At 41.3% G+C, this 21,994-nt stretch overlaps 1 protein-coding gene across 1 annotated transcript in view; it reads left to right on the forward strand.

The window, feature by feature from the left end:
• CCHR1.PART0H21orf91 (chromosome chr1.part0 C21orf91 homolog) overlaps positions 1-21,994 on the forward strand; it is a 593,157-nt gene that overhangs the window by 536,652 nt on the left and 34,511 nt on the right. Inside the window, exon 4 of the mRNA XM_044068793.1 lies at positions 2,352-2,414. Within this exon, the coding sequence (XP_043924728.1) occupies positions 2,352-2,414 (63 nt within the window). The remainder of the gene's footprint in view (positions 1-2,351; positions 2,415-21,994) is intronic.

Below are 21,994 nucleotides of genomic sequence, written 5' to 3' on the forward strand. Positions count from 1 at the left end.
TGGTTAAACTACTACCTCTTTTGAACCTTTCTTTAAGATTCATGTGCCTCTTACAGACAAAGTGAGGACCATTGCGAAGAACTTTGCTAACATCAGGGTCATAGTCAATCACTTTTCAGTTGTTAGTAACTGTCTGATTTTACTACTACAGTTTCCATACTTCCATAGTAGATTTATAGTTGGTAGTGTCAGACCTACATGTAGCAGTGGTGTCCTTTTTTTTTTTTTTTTTTTTTTTTTACATGTTTCATTTAACAATTTAATCAGGTATCTTCTGGTAATGAACATGTCAATCAGTTTGTTAATCACCAGCATGAAGTGGTCATCCTCTCAAACTATTCAGGACACCCGTACCATCTGCCCCCTTAAGACTATTTTTGGCATAAAGGGTGGTTACTAGAAAAATGCAAGTGTGTTGGAGAACGTAGGCTTTCTATATAATCTGGAGTTAAATTTATAATGATGGAAATCTTTTAACAATGTTGCATCCAGATAGTTAATGCTTTCCACAGAGCATATGTAGGTAAATTTCAAGAAATCAGTAGTAGAATTAAGGTATGGAATAAAATTTTCTGAGTTACACTAACTTTCCGTATTATAAGTACATCATCTAAAGAGCGTAAAAATGTGACTATATTGACAGTTGTATTCGGATTTAAGAACCTGTGGTTGCTTCCAATACCGTAATATTAAATTGGCACATAGGGGTGCAAATGCTGCCTGCATTGCAACACCTGCTGTATCTACTTGAAATACTCCCCCTCAAAGTATAAGAAATTAATAAAGAAGCACTGCTTCCATTAATTCTATGAGTATATTAATGTCCCTGTTCTCAAGATTTTTAATCGTGAAGCAGGCGTCTTTAAACCATTACAAACCAATATAGTGGGGATACAAGAAAATAACTGCATTGATAGCAACTAAAAACCATTCATCATGGTAAAACTCATCTAATGTTTTTAAAAAAGTGTTTTAAAGTGCTGTCAGTGTAGCAGATGCCTTTGATCCAGCTGCTGTCAATATTGGTTACATGGGGGTGGGGGGATCACCAATGCTGTTGTGGATTTTAGGGATACCAGAAATGTCTGGAATTAATAGATGGTCAACCCTTGAAAACGTGTACAGCTGATCAAGTAAATCCTTTTAAATATATATATCAGTCTTCTAGTAAGAAATGTTAGTCTCATTCTTAGAAACTCGTACATTTTGCAACTCATTAAGTATTTTACATTCTAGTTGCATAATTGATCCCATCCATTAGGACAACACCACCACCTTTATCCGGCTTAATAATTCTTACATCTCACTGTTTTACAAGTTCCTTCATTAAACAGAGATCATCTTTGTCCAAATTTGCCCCAACTATGAATCAGTGTTGTTGCACCCATCTCCTTAACTTTCTCAGAAAATATTTCAAATAATTAGAGAGCTGGATGTTTGTGGTTGGTTACAAGTACTAGGTCTGCAGTAATTGCTAACATTCCCGCTGTTAGTGGGCTAATTATGAAACAATATCTTTAAATTCATTTTTCTTGTATAGAGCTTAAGGTCAGTCACACCAAGTCTGCTGTATCGTAATTAAACTTCAGAACAAAAGTGAACCCTTTTCTAAACAGACTAAAATATCTATCATCAATAATCAAGTGACGAAAATTATACGTCTTGAAGCCATGGTGTTCATGTACAATAGAAAGAGAGTAGTCCTTGGCAAAGGGTAGGTGCACAGTCAGTCAAATCTATACTTGTTCTATTAAGAAAAACCTCACTAAAATGAGTACCCTTAGTTAATATCTGAACTTCTTGGGTTGGTTCCTGTGCATGTAATTCAAACACTAATAAATGGGATTGTCTTGATTTGATGTTCTAGTCACATGATTTCCTGTTACTAGGCTTTAAATGTTTGTAAGAAGAGGTTTTTTTGTTTGTTTTTTATCACTTCTGATGAAGTTCCTGCATGCTAAATGGACAGAAGCGCTTAACTTTATAAAATAAATTAATCTCTGTATGTTTTGGTGTTACCGTGTTTTTTGAGTGAACTTGGAAGCATTTTCAGTCTCCTTGTTGACTGGGTGTTACTTGGGTTTTGTCTTGGTTTATTATGAGGAGGGGCCAGAAATTAGAATAAACTTATGATTTATTCAAGTGCAGTTTTTGACACTTTAATTGGAGGTATGCCCCAGGTTTAGTTCTTCATTTACATTAAACACAATAAGAATGACAAGCATTTGTATAAAGTTACATTGCAATTGAAAAGTAATAAATGAAAGTAAAAAGTGGTGTTTTGTGATGTAAAATTTGTTTCCATGTGTGCAGTTCCTCACCAAAGCGTAATGTATAATTTTATTTTTTAGTGATGACAAAGAGTGCTGCTGAGCTAAGGGACCTTGTTGAAAAACTTGTCACTGAAGTCCAGGGTAAGCACCTTTTCATATTTTGTAGCTTGGATTAAAAACATTAATGCAGGAAACTGAGCAATACAGTGCTCTAAATGTGCAAGGCAGTTGAAGAAATTTCTAGGCTTGCATTAAGTATTGTAGGGGGTAAAGTTAATGTCTGTGACCTTTAACTGGATTGTATGAAATGTTAAATTGTTTTTCCCGTCGTATAGTAGAGCCACTGTTTGGTTGCAGTAGACCTCTTTTAATTCGAAGGATGATTTTATTGCTACCACTTCAGTCATTGCCAGGCTGTTTAGACATAAGTTCAAATAGTTTGGTGAGTGAAAGGATGCTCCTTTGAGGAGACTCAGCAGGTAACCTGCAAGTATTTTAAATGCTAACATGTTCATCAAAATATATTTCAGCACTTTATCTCTGTAACTATAAACCATCCTTGACAGCATCAGCAGGCCACGTGGAACACAGTTATTTGACAGGATCTGTTTTTCCAGTGTGTTCTATTTTTTTTCACTCATGCAGAAAGAGGCTGTTCCATAGAAGGCCGAGTGACTTTATTCCTAATGTAGCTGACAGCCAGAAAAACAAAGTGGAGCAGGATGGAAATTGGCCTGTCAGAGTGGGGTGAAAGTCAGCTTATCAGAACTGTTTTCGTTTCAGTAAATTCTTAAATGACTGTATTGCTGCATCAGGGAGGCAGTACTGGAAGTAATGTTGGCCTGTTGTAGAATTCTTCAGTGGTCAGTTTAGCAAAATCCATTTCGGAATTCCCTCTCCTGTATAGTGGGTGCTTCCCCTACATACCCTCTACTACTGATCAACCCGGATATTACTACACTATGGGGCAAAAGGGGTATTTTTCATACTGCGTAGGGTTTCATGACAGCTATCATAGCAAGCACAATTTTTGAGACATACTTTGTTAAACCTGAGCTTGCAACTAGCACCACACCCTTTACTTATTGTAGACTACTCTCTGAGGTTACATTTTTTCTGAGGGAAGGAGCAATGTCTGGGCAAGTTGGTTGTGAGATGATGTTTCCTTAAAAGGACTCCATTCAAAGAACAACATTTTGGCAAAAAAAAAAAAGTAAGTTTTGCACAATACTTGCAAAGCATGCATAACTCCCATCATGTTTCCATGGGTGACAGTGGAAATGTATTGCTGTAGAGGATGTTGTGTAATATGCAGCAGTCCTTATTCCTTCCCCTTTTATAAGAACACCACCTGAACGTATAATGTTGTGGCAAGTTCCTTTATGATTTGTAGACAGCCAGTCTGTTTGGAAACCAGCCATTTGCATTTTGTAAGTTTAAGTTGCACTTCATCCAAAGAGGCATTATGCTATACTTGGTTTTGGAAACAGCAAAGATATAAGCAACTTTAACAGTCAGCTGTGATAATGGGGTAAATACGGAAGATGGGTTGTCGCAGCATTGTGTGTGTGTGTGTGTGTGTGTGTGTGTGTGTGTGTGTGTGTGTGTGTCAGGACTGCATTCTTTATTGTCTGAGAGTTACTGTATTCTCTTTGGTTCAGACCTACAGAGCTTCCATTAGGCCAGTATTTTGCATGTCCCATAAGTCATTTTAGGGGGTGGTAGCAAGTTATCGTCAGTCAGCAGAAAGGATTGCACCAGAAATGGCTCTTACTTTGTGCTGTTCTTTGCAGTAGATCCAAGTACTCTGATGGCTTCCTGCTGCATGCAATGGTATGCATCAAATTTCAAACAGACTTTGCCTCTTTCCCACTAAATAAGCATTTTTTATATGTGATGACATGTTGTTTATTTGTTTTTGTTAACTGAGTAGGCGGTCTATCATAGGGAAACCTTTTTGTTTTGGCCATGACCATAGCAGTTTGGCAAGTGCATACTTGTGCTATGGATCCATACTGTTAAAGGTTTAATGTAACTAAACATATGCACTCTTAAAAGGATAAATCAGTTTGATAGTGTGAGGTATAAGGCACATGTATGCATGTGTATTGACAAAGTAAAGAAACAAGTCATGACTAGTGACGTAGTGAAGTAAGCAAAAGGGTTGTACTACTTCTAATTAGGTACTTTGCTACTGTGTCTAAATAATAGTATTACTTGTGCTTATTTAAATTACTGTTTCTACAGAACTAACACAATAGAAGCAGCAGGGTCTAACAATGTCCTAAAGTACGGGTAACATATTTACAGGTTAAGATGTATCTACCAATTTGAATATTTTATTACAACTGATGAGAAAGGAGGGACACCGTTTTGATTTGGTGGATGCAGTGGGTTGTTTAGAGTTTGTTGCAGCTATCCTTTGATTAGAAAGTAGGTGCAGGTGTATTCTTGCTTTAGGTGCTCTAAGAGTCCTAAATAAAGAAGTATAAGGAGTCTTTTCACACATCTTCTGGGAGTTCTTTCTACTTGGCTGGAGTTATTTTAGTAAAGCTTTTCTCAACAATTTTGTATTGGGTAGAAGTGTGATCGTCTACATGCCCTAATGTAGTGTAGAGAAGATGTAATAGACAGTATATTATATATAGAAGAGCGGTAGTTCTTATTCAGTAGCTTAAAGGTAAGAGTGATGAGAAGTAGCGTGGCACTAGCTGGAAGTGGTAGCCAGTTTGCGTTAAGTGTTGCTGTGGTGGTCATTTCTAGAGTTTAGTTTAATAAGTATATAGGTTCTAGGTTAATGACCACTAGGGCCCTTACAAGCCTAGCTGTGCACCCCAGACCGTTTGGGTCCCGAGTATCATATGAGGGGGGTCATGTTAGTAGGCAAGTAGCTAAGGATTTGTAATTGGGTGTTAGTTAAGATAATTTGTTAAATTTATGATTTCCAGTCCACTTGTCAATGTTTTGTTTGAATGGGATCAGGAACGGGCCCTGTTTTACATGGATAGTGGAAATATAGATACTGTTTTCTGTTTGTTTGTTTTTTTGTAAGATGTAGGTGTTTGAGATGTTCTAAGTGTTTCTGTATTCCAGAAGGGTGTGGGCACATTAATAGCTAATGCACCGTGTTCAAGGGAGTGAGACTGTTAGAAACAAACTTTTACTGCAATTCATGAATTTATGGAGTTTACAAGGCAGAGTCGGCCAGTGAACCATAGCCACCTTGCCAGTAGCAATCATTGTAGGGCAACAGCTGCATCCAAGGGTTTGCCTTAAAGTTAAGATATCCTTCTGTTTATAAGTAATGGTAGATTATTCCAAAATTGGGGAAAGCACCAAGTAATAAATCTGTCCTTCCAACATGTCTTATTTATTTGTGGATGAAGATTCAAGTCTGTAGATCAGGTGTTTGAGAATCCATTTGTTTTGTGGAGGTGCGGGAGACTGAGGATGGTTGGATCCTTAACAAGACTGGAACCTGGACTAAATTACCATGCAGAGGTCCGTAAGAGACAGAGTAATAGGGATTAGGGATAGGGCTTCAAGCCTCTCTTGTTCAGAATAGACTTAAAGGATCTATCACTAGGTCCAGATGTTTATACCGGGATATCTAAGCTACTTTATTGCCATTTAGACCTGATATTGTTAAGGGGCTGGTTTTGTGAGATGTTCCAAACAACATAAGTGACAGTTTTAATATTACTGAGCATTATGCAGTTGCTAGAGATCTGGTGACAAACTAGATTGCAGTATCTCTTTCAGCTATTTTTGTATTTGTGCTATAGTGGTTCTTGACCTATGAAGAACGTCACCCTTGTGCAGAGTTACTGGTGATGGGTGAATGTTGGTAATGGTATAGAGAATAGGGCTGGCTACTGACCATTGGGTACACTGGTTGAGAAGATATTTTCATTTGAATAGTCTGGTTACCTGTCTGCACTTTGAAAGCTTTTATTGTGGTAGTTCTAAAGTAATTTGACATATTTGACCTGAATCCTAGAGGATATACCTTTTATTTTCATTTGAAATCCGTTTACCTGTCTGCACCTTGAAAGCTCTTACTGTGGTAGTACCAAAGCAGTTTGACATATTTAAGCTGAATCCTGGAGGATTTAGCTTTCTTTCTGTCAAGGTCACCTATGGATCCAGAATATGCAGGTGATTTGGACTGATTCATGTGCTCTTGGAAAGGCCCAAACAGCAGGGAGCTTGATGGAAGTCAAGAACTGTAGGATGTTACTCATACTTTAATCTCACCATGTCAAGTGCATGTGTTCTAGGTTATCCATACTTTTTCCCCATCTTTAGTCCCATTTGTATCACTTCAGAACCATCTTGAGGCCCTTAAATAGTGTTCATAGGTTCATACTAGGCTATCTGCCCTAGGGCATTTATAAGCCTAGCCAGAGTGTGTTTGGCTTTCGCCACCCATTTTAAATTAATTTTGCTGTGCCCTTTTTCGAGGTTAGTATACTGTGCCTCTGTCTAACAGTGACACAGAAGTGATAAACCTACGATCTCCCATCCACTCATCAAGATTCCTCTTGAAGAGAGTCAATGAGGGACTCTGCCTAACCTGGACTGGGATTTTATTCCAGAGTGAAGGGAGCCTCTGGGTTATGAATCTGTCCCTCCAGCATGTCCTATTTATTTCAGTGCTGAGGTTCAAGTCTCTCGAGCGCGTGGCTCGATGGGATTTGGATTTTCTGAGGTGCAGCATGTCCATTAATTCCAGGTTGGACATGGCTTTATACGTCAGGCACAGATCGCCTCTGAGCAGGCGGTATGCCACCGAGTAGAGCTGGAGTTTCTTTAACCGGGCAGCATATGGCATCTGTTTGAGCCCTTTGATCCTCTTCGTGAGGTACTTGTGGGGTCTTTCCAGTTGCTGCAGGTGTCTGGTAAGGTACATCCCAAAAGGGGCATTGTACTCAATTATGGGCCTGATGAGGGTTAAGTAAAGAGGGACGATGACCTCCCCTGATCTAGTGTGAATCTCTTCATGATTAGGTGGGCTATATAAAATGTTTTTCTAACCACTTTGGCCATGTGGTTGTCAAATGAGAGATTGCTATCAACTTGGGTCCCCAGGTCCCTAATTACTTCTTCTGTACTTAATGGATTACCACCTATGTGGTAATTTGTGGGCACTTTGTTTTTGCCAAAGGGGTTGACTATACACTTTTTGGCGTTTAGCTTGAGGCCATGGCTCTGGCACCAGTTGTCTGTTTCTATGAGGCCCTTTTGGAGGATGCGTGTGTCGGCTGGAGAGTCGATTATGGCGCCCAGTTTGCAGTCATCTGCGAACTTGGTCAGCCACAGTCCTTCCATGTTGGCCTGTACCTCCGAGAAATATATACCGAACAAGAGAGGTCCCAGGACTGAGCATTGTGGGATGCCACTTGTAACTGGTTTGGAGTCTGGCATGGCTCCAGCAATTCTAACCATGTGTGTTCTGTCCTTGAGCCAGTTTGCAACCCATCTAGTGACATAGGGGTTTATATTTAAGCTGGTGAGCTTATCTATAATGCCTGAGTGGGGTATTGTATCGAAGGCTTTTGCGAGGTCCAGGTAGGCTGTGTGGACCACCTTCCCCTCGTTAATGGCCTTGGTGACTGTTAAGAAATCAACCAGGTTTAAGAGGCAGTATCTGCCCTTAACAAAGCCGAACTGGGTAGGATCCAGTGTCTGTAGGTCCCCAATATCTTTATTTATGAGGTCCATGATGATCTTTTCCATAGCTTTGCAGACCAAGCTAGTCAGGCTTTGCGCTGAACCTGTCAGCTAGGATGTTGGCAATGTCTGTGGGTTCGATGTATTTTTTGTCATTTTGGAGTAATTCTGAGCATATCTGGGAATTCCCACCCAGGTTCCTAACATAACTAAAGAAAGCCTTGTGATTATCCTTAGTGTCCTGTGCAATTTTTCTCTCAAAGCTGGCCTTAGACGATTTTATGAGTGCCCGTAGTTTTTTGCTAATACTGATCAGAGATGCCTTCTCTTTTTGGGATTTTGCTCTATCATGTAGTAGCTTCCTCCTTCTATTGTATAGTTTGTTTATGGCTGGGGTCCACCAGACCGGACGTCTGCCTTTGGAGGATTGGGTCTTGGTTTTATTTGGGATTGCATGATCCATGCATTCCTGAAGGTGTTCATAGAATGTGTTTATAAAGGATTCTGCGGTCAGGGCCGTATTTTCCACAGGCTCGGGGGCTTTGAAGGATTCCACCTCAGTTTTGAGGAGTGTGAAATTTGCTTTAGAGAAGTTTTTCACTGTGGTTTTCTGGACAGGGGGTGGGGTCGGGATGTGAATATCCAGTGAGATTAGTTTATGGTCTGATCTTACTAGTGAGGGATACACTTCTGGTCTGGAGCATAGAGTCCCCATGTTGGTGATGATCAGGTCCAGTATGTTTTCCCCTCTTGTGGGAATGGTAACACGTTGTTCCATAGCATTTGAGTTTATAAATTCTAGGAACCTTTGGGCTAGGGTGTTGGAGCTAGAGTAATGCTCCCAGTCTATGTTTGGGTAGTTGAAGTCACCCAATATAATGGTGTTTGGAGAGACCTTCATATTTTCCAGTGTTCTCAGGAAGGCCGAGTGGGGTTCCTGGGTTTGGGAGGGTGGTCTGTAGCAGGCTATAAACTGGAAGGCAGTTTTATCCACTGTTAGTTGCACATAGATAGTGTCTGATGCTTCGTGCTGTGCCACCAACCTGGAGGTGTGGGTATCGTTGACGAATATTGATACCACCCCCCCTCCTTTTGTGTTTCGGTCCAAGTTTTGGGGCCGAAAAGCATGGTATGAGGTATAACCTGGTAGTGCTGGGGTGCTCTCGGGAGCCTTGAACCAGGTTTCTGTTACTGCACAGATATCGATGTTCTCCATGCTAAGGAGAGTTTCAAGTGCATGCATCTTGAGGTTTAGACTTCTGGCGTTGAGTAGCATTACTCTTAGTTTCTTATCTCTTGTGATACCTATGGAGGTGGGTTTGTCTGTTGAGCCTTGCCTAAAAAAGGCACTATGGGGGAAGCAAGAGCCTCTGCCAATATCCGAAAGCCCAGGAGTGACAGGTGCAAGCCGTCCCTAGCGAAGCATTGTGGCTTGTCGAGCATGTCATCCCAGGCTGACAGGCATTGGATCCCCTTTGAATGACACCAATACTTAAGCCAGTTGTTGAAATTGATCATCTTGTCTTCATATTGTGGCATCATTCTTGGTGAGGGTAAGATGCTGCTCAAGGTCAGGGTCATACCGGCCTGGGCTACATGCTCAGAGAGGTCCTCTGTCTCTTTTCATGTAGTCCAGGGAGGTACGTCTCAGGTCATTCACACCAGCATGGACAATGACCGAGTCATATTTGTACTTGCCTTGGAGTGACCTGAGTGCTTGTGTTATGTGGTGGATCCTAGCGCTTGACAGGCAGTTCACCGTGACCTTCTCCTTGTTCAACCTGGTGAGCGGGACGTCAGTGTGCCTGACGATAGAGTCCCCTATTACAAGTGTATCAGGTGTGTTGTTTAACCTTAAGGGTTGTGACTGTTCGGCACACTGGCTTTGTGAACTATGTGTTGCGCGTGTTTTGTTTTGGGGTAGCGGTTGCTTGGGTGTCTGCTTTGGAGGTCTCTGCTGCTTAGGCAGATTTTTATTTAGAGCCTCCGAGTATGTTTTTGTGCGTTTGTGTTTGGTTTGCTGTCATGGTAGGTCTATGTGAGACTGGAATTGTAGTGAGTGTGGTTTCCTTCTCCTCCTGACTGGTTATGCCAGTACTGAGTTGAGAGAGCTTAGCTTCCAGTTTGACTATATGGTTGCATCTCTAACATGTGTTGGAATTTGTTGGGAGGAGGAGAGGGTTGTCTGTGTACATGAGGCAGTTGTAACATTGCCTCAAGATTCCCAGATTCACCAACTGGACCGGAGAGGAGATTGACAACTGACCTTTGGACATGCTAGAGTAGTATTGGGAATTCCTTTATAATTGAAAAAAAGGGCCAATGTGGGGAACAAGGTACTCAAGGGGAGTTTGTGAGGGTGTAGTGCTTTTAATTTTTTAGTGCTGACTTATATAATTGCTTTAGTGAGCAAGTGCCAGGTAACGTAAATGCAATGTGTTACAGGTAACTTAAATGCAAAAACGACAAACAGAAACTTTCTTTCAAGTGAAACAAGGAAATAAGTACAGTAAGTGATGCAGATATCACTAGGGATCCACAGAAGCGCTGAAAAGCCGCGTTTTAGGTGGAATTAGCATTTCAGGGAAATAAGCAAACAGACAAGCAGCATACAAACAAAGCTAGATTCAGCAGCCTGGATCTAGTCTATGCTACAGCAAACAAGGTGTACCAATTTCAGTAAGAAACAGTTCAAATATGCAGGCACTATAAGCCTTTAACCAGAAATTCCCAGCTCAGAAGGGCAGAGTCCAGCCTCTCCTCCCACAAGAGTGCAGACCACGAACCTTCTTAATGTAAAATAACTGGCCTGAAGCCCAAGTGCTTAAACCAGAACTAATACACTTTTAGAATAACAGACACTGAGCCCTCAATCAGCAGTTCCCAACTTAGAAGGATGTAAACTACCTGTCCTGCCACCACAGTGCAGGCCACAAACCTTCCTAATGTAAAACAACTGGTCTGAAGCCCTAGTGCTTAATCCAAAAGACTTAGAATGATAGCTACACTTTAATCAAGTTACTACTGAGCAGTAATAAATACAATTGAATACTTTAAAGAATGCCTGGATTAGTGCTTAAGTTATACAAACAAAGCTAGATTCAGCAGGCCTGGCTCTAGTCTATGCTACAGCAAACAAGGTGTACCAGTTTCAGTAAGAAGCAGTTCAAATATGCAGGCACTTTAGGCCTTTAACCAGAAATTCCCAGCTCAGAAGGGCAGAGTCCAGCCTCTCCTCCCACAAGAGTGCAGACCACGAACCCTCTTAATGTAAAATAACTGGCCTGAAGCCCAAGTGCTTAAACCAGAACTGATACACTTTTAGAATAACAGACACTGAGCCCTCAATCAGCAGTTCCCAACTTAGAAGGATGTAAGCTACCTGTTCTGCCGCTACAGTGCAGACCACAAACCTTCTTAATGTTGCAGGCAACTTTTTCTTGTTCCCTGTAGGATTATTCCCAAGTGAGTCCATATGTGGTCCGAGTCCTGCTTTCAACTGCCCCTTTTTTTTTTTAATTTTTGTAGAGGCTTTTCTTTAATCCTTTTCATCCACATCCCCCTTTTCCCATTTTTACACATGGGGTTGGGTCATTACTTTAACAGGGACTATCACTTAGAGCCAGGGTTCACACCACTGGGTGTCAAGCCCTGCTGACGCTGTTCTTCCGTACCACACATTCATACCTATGGCCAATATTTAGTGTCCAGTCCACTTACTGTATGTCTTTCAAATGTGGAAGGAAACTGGAGCACCTGGAGAAACCCACACAGACAATGGGAGGGCATGCTGACTTTGCACAGAAGGCACCCCAGTCGAGAATTGAACTGAAGAACCTCTTGCTCTGAGGCGACAACAAAAACCTGGTGTCACCTCTTCCTTCAGGGGAACTGTTTCCATTTATGTCTGTGTTATGCGATCTGCGTACCCAACTCGTGTGATGAATGTTAGGGAAGCAGACATCACTAGCCATGGTAGTTGTCATAATTTTCCTTTTCATCCCATTCCAGCACCACAGGAAGAGGGTCAAGTAACCCTTAATTCTTCCAGCTACCCCCTCCAAAGATAATAGGAAGTTTCATTTAAGTTCTTTCTTCTTTCTCTGGAAAGTGGTCCTGCAAATTCCACTGAGTAGTTTCTGAACTCCCATGACCCTCTCCTCTGGAAAAGGAAGGTGAATTATCTAAGGCCTCAGAATCAGTCACATATGAACCTGCATTTTTTTGGGATTTTGTGCACCAAAAGCAGGAAATGAGCAACTAGCCAGTGAAGAAAAGTACAGTTGTGTAAAATCTTACTGTAACAGTAGATGTTCTTCGTGTTCCACTGTTGCAGTCATCACATTTGGGTTATCTTCTTGCAGTGGCCCTCAGTCGGCTTGATTATCAAAGTCTTGGGTCCTGCGTCGGTTGCTGTCTCATCTTCCATGACGTCAGGTAGTCAGGGGTATAAAGCATGCAGCCGACGCCATTACATCAGTCGTTCTTTCCATGCGGTGCCCAAAGCAGAAGCAGTTTGCAAGTGCTGGTCGGCCGACTCCTGAAATTTTTGTTTTCGAGTTTCAGAACCAAAGTCTTCAACTAAAGCTAAGTACCCCATTGGGGAAACTTTTTCTTGCTCTAAACCGATGTCAGTAAAAGTCAATAATTGTATTTATTGTGGAAAGCAAATACCTCATAAAGATTTTCATTCGTACTGTATTCCTTGCCTAGGCCCTGACCACAACGTACCTCGCTTTTGGTTTTTTGCCTTATTTAAACAATGAGCTATTTGTCGTAGGTATATTTATGCTTCTAAATATTTTGGTACTCAGTTCATTTATCCAGATATGTCTTTGGTAAGCCACCCAACTACTGACATTCCAAAAAAATGCAAAGATAGACAGAAACAAGCTGCCTAGGTCCAAAGCTGCTGACTACGCTTTTCCTAAGCTAGTCACCAGTTTGCCAGTACTCAGTGAGGCATTTTTGCAGCCCCTGACACCCACTACTTCAGATTCGCAGGCCTCTACTGAGACCAGTTCAGTATGCTGCGAGATGCTTCAGCTGTTGAACCTGTGGATGTCTGTACCTTGGATGGGTCCGGAGCGGCTGTGCAGGCACCAGCTTCTGAGGGTGTATTCAGGCCTACTGACTTGCATATTAAACCGATGCCATCTTCTTCTTCAAGGCCTAAAACTGGAAACATGCCTAGAAAACCGACGCCCAGACCCGCATGGTCAGGCCTCTATGCCTAAAAAACAAATGATAAAAATGGCTGAAGACCTTATTACTTCAATCAGGGAAAGCCAACCTTCCCCCTCTAAGAGACCTAGGACTGAATTTGCCTATGATACTTCTGATCGGGATTCTGAAATTTCTGTTCCCTCTGATGACCAGGATTTACACTAATCTGCCTATGAGGATTGTGATGCAGAGGATTCTATTCCCTCTGCTTCCCCTCCAGAGGATTTCTCTTTTGATGAAACCTTGCATACTGTTGGGGAGCATTTTCACTGGGAAAGCCAGGATTATTCTGTTTCTAAAAAGAGGCTTAGGGATTTCTTACTACAGCCACAACGCAGGCTCTTAGCTATCCCCCCTGTACTAGACATTGTTGATGATGCCTTTTCGGAATCTAGCTTGGCCCCTGACTCTCTATCTCCTGCTCCCAGAAAACCTGATAGATATTGCAGGGTTCCTGACTCTCACAAGTTCCTTTTTAAAAATCCTACTGCAGATCCTGAGACCATTTCACAGGAACCCAAGGGCATTAAGGCTACTACTGCCAAAAATCCTACCCCCTCTGATAAGAGATTCCAGGGCGCTGGATAGATGGGATAAGAAGGTATACACTTCTGCAACCATGGCCATTAGGGCCTTAAACTACCAGTTTCATATGTTAAAGTATCAGCAGCATATTATTGGATTGCGTAAACAGAAAATGATGTTGACTTCTGACTGTGCTGAAAATAAGGATTTACAGGATTTAATGCATTCTGCTGAACAAGTTGGAAAATATACTTTGCAATGTGGTTTTGATTCACTAGAGGCATCTTGTAGGGCTGCTGTCACTGGGTCTGTACTTAGAAGGCATGCTTGGCTTAAGGAGCAATCTTTGCCAGATCATGTTAAAGCTAAATTGCTGGATGCTTCCTTAAATCAGGACCGCTTGTTTGGCAACAAAGCAGAAGAAGTACTTAAAAAGATGGAGGAAAATGCTAAATCTATGCAAACTGTTAAAGATTTCCTACAAGTACAACCTCCAAGATTTAGTAGGCATTGGCCCTCTAAGAATTGGTCCTTTCCTGCCTTTTCCAGGCCTTCTCAGTCCAAACCCAGAACCAGCATAACACCCAGGCTTTAGTCCCAGGGTACGCACAGGACTAAGCAGTGGGGGTTCCCACTTCCAAATCAGGGAGTAGTAAGCAGGGCTTTTCTCTTTTTCCAGTAGTAAGACTCCCCCCTATGGTAAACTGTCTCAATGACTTAACTTTAAAACGTCCAGGCCCTTCTCAACTGACTGCTCCTTTAGGGGGAACGATTGCTCTGCAGGCAAAAAACTGGGAACTCATTACACAGGACAGATGGGTTTTAAATCTAGTTTCCCAAGGATACAGATTTCACTTCCACACATTACCAACCCCAAACGGTTGGCCAGATCTACTCCCAAATCAGTGGGCAGAGGCTCAAAAGCAAGTACTCTCTCTCTTAAGCATAAGGGCTATTCAAACTGTACCAGAAGTGGAAAAGGGACAAAGTTTCTACTCAAGACTTTTCCTGGTACCCAGAAAAGACAACTCATGGCGTCCTATCCTGGACCTTTCTGTCCTAAACACCTTTTTGGTGATCCCAAAATTCAAGATACTAACTCTTCACCAGTTGCTTCTTATGCAAGGCAAGGATGCCTGGTTGGCAACACTGGCTTTAAAGGAAGCCTACCTGCACATCCCAGTCAGGGAATCTTGCAGAAGATACCTACACTTCAAAGCAGGCTACATGCACTATCAGTTCTCTGCACTTTCCTTTGGTTTATCTACTGCACCCAGGGTGTTCACAAAGTGCCTAGCTCCAGTCATTGCATTTTGCAGGCAAAGAAATATTCAGATATACCCATACCTGGACAATTGTCTAATTCAGGCAGAAAGCCAGGACATACTTTTGAATCGTGTGGCATTTGTACAAAAGTTGATAACTTGTCTGGGGTACACCATAAACAAAAATAAATCACAACTTGTACCCTGCCAACAAATTATATTCCTAGGTGCAAGCTTGAACACAACTTCCCAGATGGCTTTCCTCACGCCAGAGAAACAAATTAATTTGACAACTTACTTCAAACTAATGGCCACAAAAACCCTGCTATCTGCAAGGCAAATACTGCAAGCCTTGGGGTTCATGGCCTCCTGCATTCTCCTAATTCCAAATGCAAGACTGCATATGAGGAAACTACAGTGGTATCTAAAAAGCATATGGTGTCAACATTCTCAATATCTAGAAGCAATGATTTCTATCATACCTTGCCTACAGTTAGAGTTCCTTTGGTGGGCAGAGGCCTGCCACCAAAACAAGGGACTACTATTCACTCTAACCCCTGCCGCCCAAACCCTAACAACAGTCACATGAGACTGTTCATGGGGGCTCACCTGGCAGGGAAGTGCATTCAGGGCAAATGGAATCCAAGTCAAATGCACCTGCATATCAATCAAAAAGAAATGTTAGCTGTGCAGAATGCTCTGACAGCCTTCAAGGACCACATTCTTCTAGGACAATTAATGGTAAAGACGGACAACACCACTGTTATGTGATACATAAACAAGCAGTGGGGTACCCATTTATAGCCCCTCTGCAGACTAGCCATGGCTCTGTGGAACACGGCCTTGAGCTCCCAAGTGCATCTACAGGCTCAATTCCTGCCAGGAAAACTAAATGCACTGGCAGACGAACTAAGCAGAAATCTCATGGACCCATAATATTGGAAACTGGAACCAAAGCCTTTCAACATGTTGATCAACAAATGGGGGAGCCCAGATGTAGACCTGTTTGCCTCCCCCCAGAACTACCAGTTGGACAAATTCTGCACAAGGACTCCCCACAAACAAGCTTGGAAAGTGGATGCCCTGTCCTTCAGATGGAAAAATCTATCAGTTTATGCCTTTCCTTCTCTGCCGCTCCTCTCCAGAGTACTACTAAAGATCAAACAGGACAAACCAAGGATGATACTGATTGCACCAGACTGGCCACACCAACACTGGTACCCCGTCTTGCACAGTGCATCACAGCTAGCCCCATGGCACCTGCCTCAGACCACTACCCTGCTGTCACAGCAGGAGAGCCAGATATTGCACCCCAGCTTCAAACCCTGAACCTGGCAGCCTGGCTAATTACCTAATCTCTCCGTTACCATCCCTCAGTAAACAAGTGTTGGATGTCATTTTGGAGGCAAGGAGGCCTACTACTAGAAAATCTTATGCTGAAAAATGGAAAAGATTCTGTGCCTGGAACCAAACTCAAGGGATGGGCACAGCAGCACCCAATTTACCTCAGATTCTTCAATACTTAACTGAGATGCTTCACAATGGCCTTTCCTTTTCCTCCATCAAAATTCACGCCTCAGCCATTTCAGCTCATTACAACACAGAACCACCCCTCGTTTCTCACCCACTGCTCAAGCAGTTCCTCAGAGGGGCCAAAAACTTAAGACCATCCAGGAGAGCACCAACTCCAGCATGGGACCTTAAGTTTGTATTGGAAAAACTCACTCTTCCTCCTTTTGAGCTAGCTGCAAGTTAAAATTCCTTTCTTGGAAAACCGCTTTCCTTTTAGCAATCACTTCAGCAAGAAGGGTATCAGAACTACAGGCCCTTATGGCAGTGGTGCCTTTTCATCATCTTTCATGTGGACAGGGTGTCCCTCAGGACCAATCCCTCCTTCATGCCCAAGGTGGTATCCAGTGTGGCTCTTAATCAATACATTCATTTGCCAACCTTCATTTCTGATCCACAGAACAAAGGGGAATGGATTAGAAATGAAGTCACACCCCTTGGATGTGCACAGACAACTTAGATTTTACTTGGACAGGACTAAACCTCAAAGGAAATCTGAACAACTGCTGGTGGCATTTGCTGCAGGGGCAGAGGGGAAGGCTATTTCAAAGAAAACCATTTCTAAATGGATAGGCCATTGCATTCATTTCTGCTATAAGCACCATGGAAAACGTATCCCACAGGGGATTAGACCCCATTCAACCAGGGCTGCATCTACCTCTACAGCCTTTCTCAGAAGTATCCCTACCAGAGACATCCTAGAAGCTGCTACCTGGAGCTCTGTACATACTTTCACCAAGCATCACCATTTGCCAATTTTCTCTAAATCCAGAGCTGGCTTTGCCACTGCAGTCTTGCAGGGCCTTATAGATGGTCCTAATGCTATCTAAATTCCTTCTCCCATCCTTAACTTTGGGAATCTACCCAAATGTGATGACTGCAACAGTGAAACACAAAGAACATAGTACAGTTGTGTACACTTACCATAAATGTAGATGTTCGAGTGTACTCACTGTTGCAGTCTTGGTTACCCTCCCTCCAGCCCCCTGACTTCTTTTGACTATACCTCTATTCTCCTTTACTATGCTTAAAATCTTTTTGGTGTATTTGCTTTTTTGTTGGAGGTATAACCTTGTACATATACATATACATATATATATATATATATATATATATATATATATATATATATATATATATATATATATATATATATAATTTCTTCCCATTAGGGGGGCACCTGACATCTGGGGCAAGAAAAACTGGTGTAATGGCATTGGCTGCATGCTTTATACCCCTGACTACCTGATATCACGGAAGATGAGACAGCAACTGACACAGGACCCAAGACTTTGATAATCAGGCCAACTGAGGGCTACTGCAAGCAGATAACCCAAATGTGATGACTGCAACAGTGAATACACTCAGACGTCTACATTCATGGTAAGTGTACACAACTTTACTTTCTCAATTTTCTCAATGTTTGAGTCAAACTTTATATTTCTTCAGATGGGCAGTCTGTCTTGGAACAGGCAGGCTTTTCTATCTTTTCTCCTTCCCCCAGTCTGCCTTTTCAGGTTTACCTTCTACTCTCCTTCCAAGTCTACAGGCAGCTAAGACATCCCCAGTCTGTGCAAAGTTAGTCTCCAGGGCCAAATAGATGCCCAAAAGATGTAATGTTAAAACTAGACGTATAGAACTGCATCTAGAACCAGTTGTAGAGGATGTGGATGAGAAAGAAGGTATTGATGTTCTTTGTAGTTTGCTGTTGCTGTAAAAGCTCTTCAGAATTCTGATGTGCATAATCCTGAGGCCAGCTTGAAACCAGAGATCCATGGCCTGCTGTACGCTGTCCCATCCGAAGTCAGGATGCTGGGTCTATATAGGGTCATCAGCTAGTGCAATCTTTAAGTATTTCTTGCGCCTAACTGGAGACACCCTCTGTCTCTCACCAGGGTAGTGAGGAGCATGACCTATTCAAATATGTTCCCAGATCATAGTAGGAGAGAGTAGGAAGTCGGTCCTAACTGCGGGTGAGAAAAGGACCATATGGAAAAGGGTACCTATCACAACCCGTGGGAGGAGAGGGACAAAAAGGAGGAAAGAGAGTGGGAACTGATAAATGCATCAGTGAAGCTACTCTAATATTTACATTTGTAGTAAATACTTAAAATGTCTGCATTATATTCTTCATAGTTCATTGTTGCAATAATAACTCTCAGGAAGGTTCCCAGAGCTAAAGAGAGGAGTTTGATCATCTACTGGGCCGAGAGAAATCAGCCTCTGTAGTATGGCTGAAGCAAACTCTGCCCTGACCCTGGGTGCAGCTCCTAAGTTGTAATGCCTGGGGAAGATTTGGATAGAAGTCCAGCTGACTGCCTTCAAACAAGGCGAGTGGGGACTCCCCTAAGGAAGGCAGTGGTAGTGATTGCTTAGTTCACATTTAGCATTTAACTGCTCAGTCTGTATACTTCATTTTGTTTTTTGTCACTAATTGTACACATTTCACCAAGATGCCAAGGCAAAGACTAAATCTGATCTTTTCACGTTTTTTCCACCTTTCCCTAAATCTGTCTCAGAGTTAACAGCTTCAGTCTCCTAAGCTTACTGGAACATTAACAGCTGGACACTTAAGCTTCATCAGAGTAGGTAACAGCCGCTTGTAGGGAAACCTGATCCTCGCAACAGAATGGGTTGTAAAACACTAGTGGTTCTTGCCTTAGTGTCCTGCTTTCTTTCTTTCCTTTTTGTAGCAGCAGTCAGTCTAGCTTAACTGTGCACAATGCAGACACTAGTTGCACATTTGTCATCATGTATGTATTTTACATGTCCACTTCCAGGTTTCTGTAATCTTTGAATGGAAAAATCCCTATCTCAAAGTATCTTCTTCTTCTTCATTAATGCCTAGACAGTTAGCCATACCAAGTCTGTATTATTGAAACATTTCCTAAAAAAGTCTGAAAAAATTTGAAAACACCAGCCTGCCTTCTGTTTTAGGAGATCTTGAACTGAATGCAGGCCCTGAAGTCAGTGCTTTACATCTTGTGTAACCTAAGCTGATTTTAAGTGAATGTAATAAATAGATTTAAACTGCCGCATGTAAATGTACTTGGTCTCTGCGATAAGATAGTAGAGTTCTTGATCTGGCTGTTTTCACCTTGAAGCCTCACAGAATGACAGTGTCGCAAAACAGATGAGTCATATTTAATTTATTTATTTATTTATTTATTTATTTTACATTTGTTAACCGGGCTAGTCTGGCTGGATACATGTCCATTTTCAGCAGAGGCCCGAGGAGAAAAGCTCCACTAATAGACTACGACAATACATGAGGAATACTTTACTAAAATAGATCCATCTTTTTTAACAAAAGAACAAATACAAAACAAATTAAAAATGTACAACAGAATACAGATTGTCTTGACTAACTTAACTAGGTTACAGTAAGATTATGATCAAAGTTCACATCATGTGGCTGAGGAGATAAGTTCAGGCACCAGAATATACAGTTGAGTAAAGGATATCTGAAGTGTAGGTACGTAAAAATTATCATTGGTCAGAGGTAGAGGAGAGCATTGGTATTAAACAGAGTGAAAGAAAGCTAGTAGTTAGGCGTGCTAAAAAAAAGCAAGTTAGAAGGTAAGGAGGTATATTGGTAGTAAAATTAAGGGAAAAAAGGGATAAGAGGAAAAAGAAAAGTGTGGGTAGAGTATGTTTAGATGGGGTAATGGTATTTTATCAAGTTAACTGTTAAGAAAGTAAAGTTAAACAGGAGAGTGAGGTATATAGGCAGTGAGATAAGGGAAAAGGGTGAAGGACCAGAAAGGGGGCTAAAAATGTTAGTTTAGGTAAGAATGGGAGAGTAAAGAAAGAAAGACGCAGACTGTTCAGAGTAATAAACAGTAGTATGCTCATTTAAAACATTAAACTTGTTGTGCCTAGTTACACTATCTGTAGAAAAGCTAGGATTCCAAAGAAGGTTGTTGGTGGAGTTGTCCTGAAAATGATGTGTTGTCATCCAGGGTAGAGAGTATAGAGGTGGATGCCATGAATAGGGAGTCTGTAGAAAATAAATTAGCCCATTGGATGGATAAAAACTGCACTTTGTTTCTAGTGCAGTGGGACTGGTGAGTTATCTTTGTCGTATATTGATGAGATTTAAAAAAAATTTAATGTGAAAAATCAGATTTTGTCTTTGCCTTGACCCATTTGTTGAGGAAGAATGAAAACGGACAACACAAGTGCATAGTTATGGTGAGTACATAACTTTAATTTAACAAAGATCCCCCTAACTCAGATTATTTTACTATTCCTTGTCACTCTATTAGCTATTATCACCAATTATCAAATCCACGTCATTCAAGTACTTAGGACTTCAACCAGTCCTTACAAAGAGTATCAACATTTACCCATCCTGTCTTTCTCCATCTCTGCAAGTAAACCACATCTGATTTATTTTTCTATAAATATCTTAAAACTAAGCATCCACATTTACAATCAAATATCAAACCAAGACTAAAATATAACTGGCCACACACTTCCATCTGTAAAATAGCAATTCAAAAAATTTGCAGAGAAATTCACCCCAATCCAAGGCAAACTGTTCATAAAACCATCACTTGCAACCTCAAAATAAACCAGTCACCCAATACCCCTCAATAAAAAACAGAACCCAAACTCACTTTAAATATGAACCCAAGAAATATGTGCAATAAAATCCACATGCCCATCTTCCCACATATACTACTGATTTAGTCATAAATACTGAAACCTGCTTTAAAAAAAGGAATAAAAGATAGAGACCCCCCCCCCAGGGTAAAATATACTCCGGCATGACAGACAAAACAAGTGTGCATGTGGTGTAGAAATCATCTATAAAAATTCCCTAACCATCACATTACTCTCACAGGAAATACCCAAAATTAACAATCATGAACTTCTAATAACGGTCCTAAAAATCAACAACAGGAAAACTGTGTGTTTAACAGTAATTTATATGCTACCAGGGAATAAAATTGATGCTTAATACAGTCTTGGATATCCCAACAAATTAACCATGAAACTATTAATACTTGGAGACTTAAATATAGATTGGCAGCTCATAAATTCCACTATTCCTACTGAATCCATAAACGTGTACAACTTCAGACAATTAATAACCACTCCTACTAGAATGATTAAAACTTCAGGGAGGCACTCAACATTAGACTGGATTCTTACAAACAAACCAGATAAACTGAAAAAAGTAGGCTGCCTCTCAGATAGCATAAGTGACCACGTACCAACATATGCCATTTGAACTCACCGTAACCTAGATAAATATATTGTCTGTAATCATCTACGAAGTGCAACCAATTTCAGCAAAGATATTTTCAATGAAACACTAAAACAAAATAGCTGAAATGTACTTAGAGCAATGCCACTAGATACTGCTGTAGAACACTTTAATAACGTAGTCTTGCAGACATTAAATAATCTAGCACCAGTACATAATAAGAGTAAAATCCAACCCCCACACCATGG

The sequence above is a fragment of the Protopterus annectens genome, chromosome 1.part0 (genome assembly GCF_019279795.1).
Source record: "Protopterus annectens isolate FY-2018-M chromosome 1.part0, PAN1.0, whole genome shotgun sequence".
In the NCBI taxonomy this organism is placed as follows: domain Eukaryota; kingdom Metazoa; phylum Chordata; order Ceratodontiformes; family Protopteridae; genus Protopterus; species Protopterus annectens.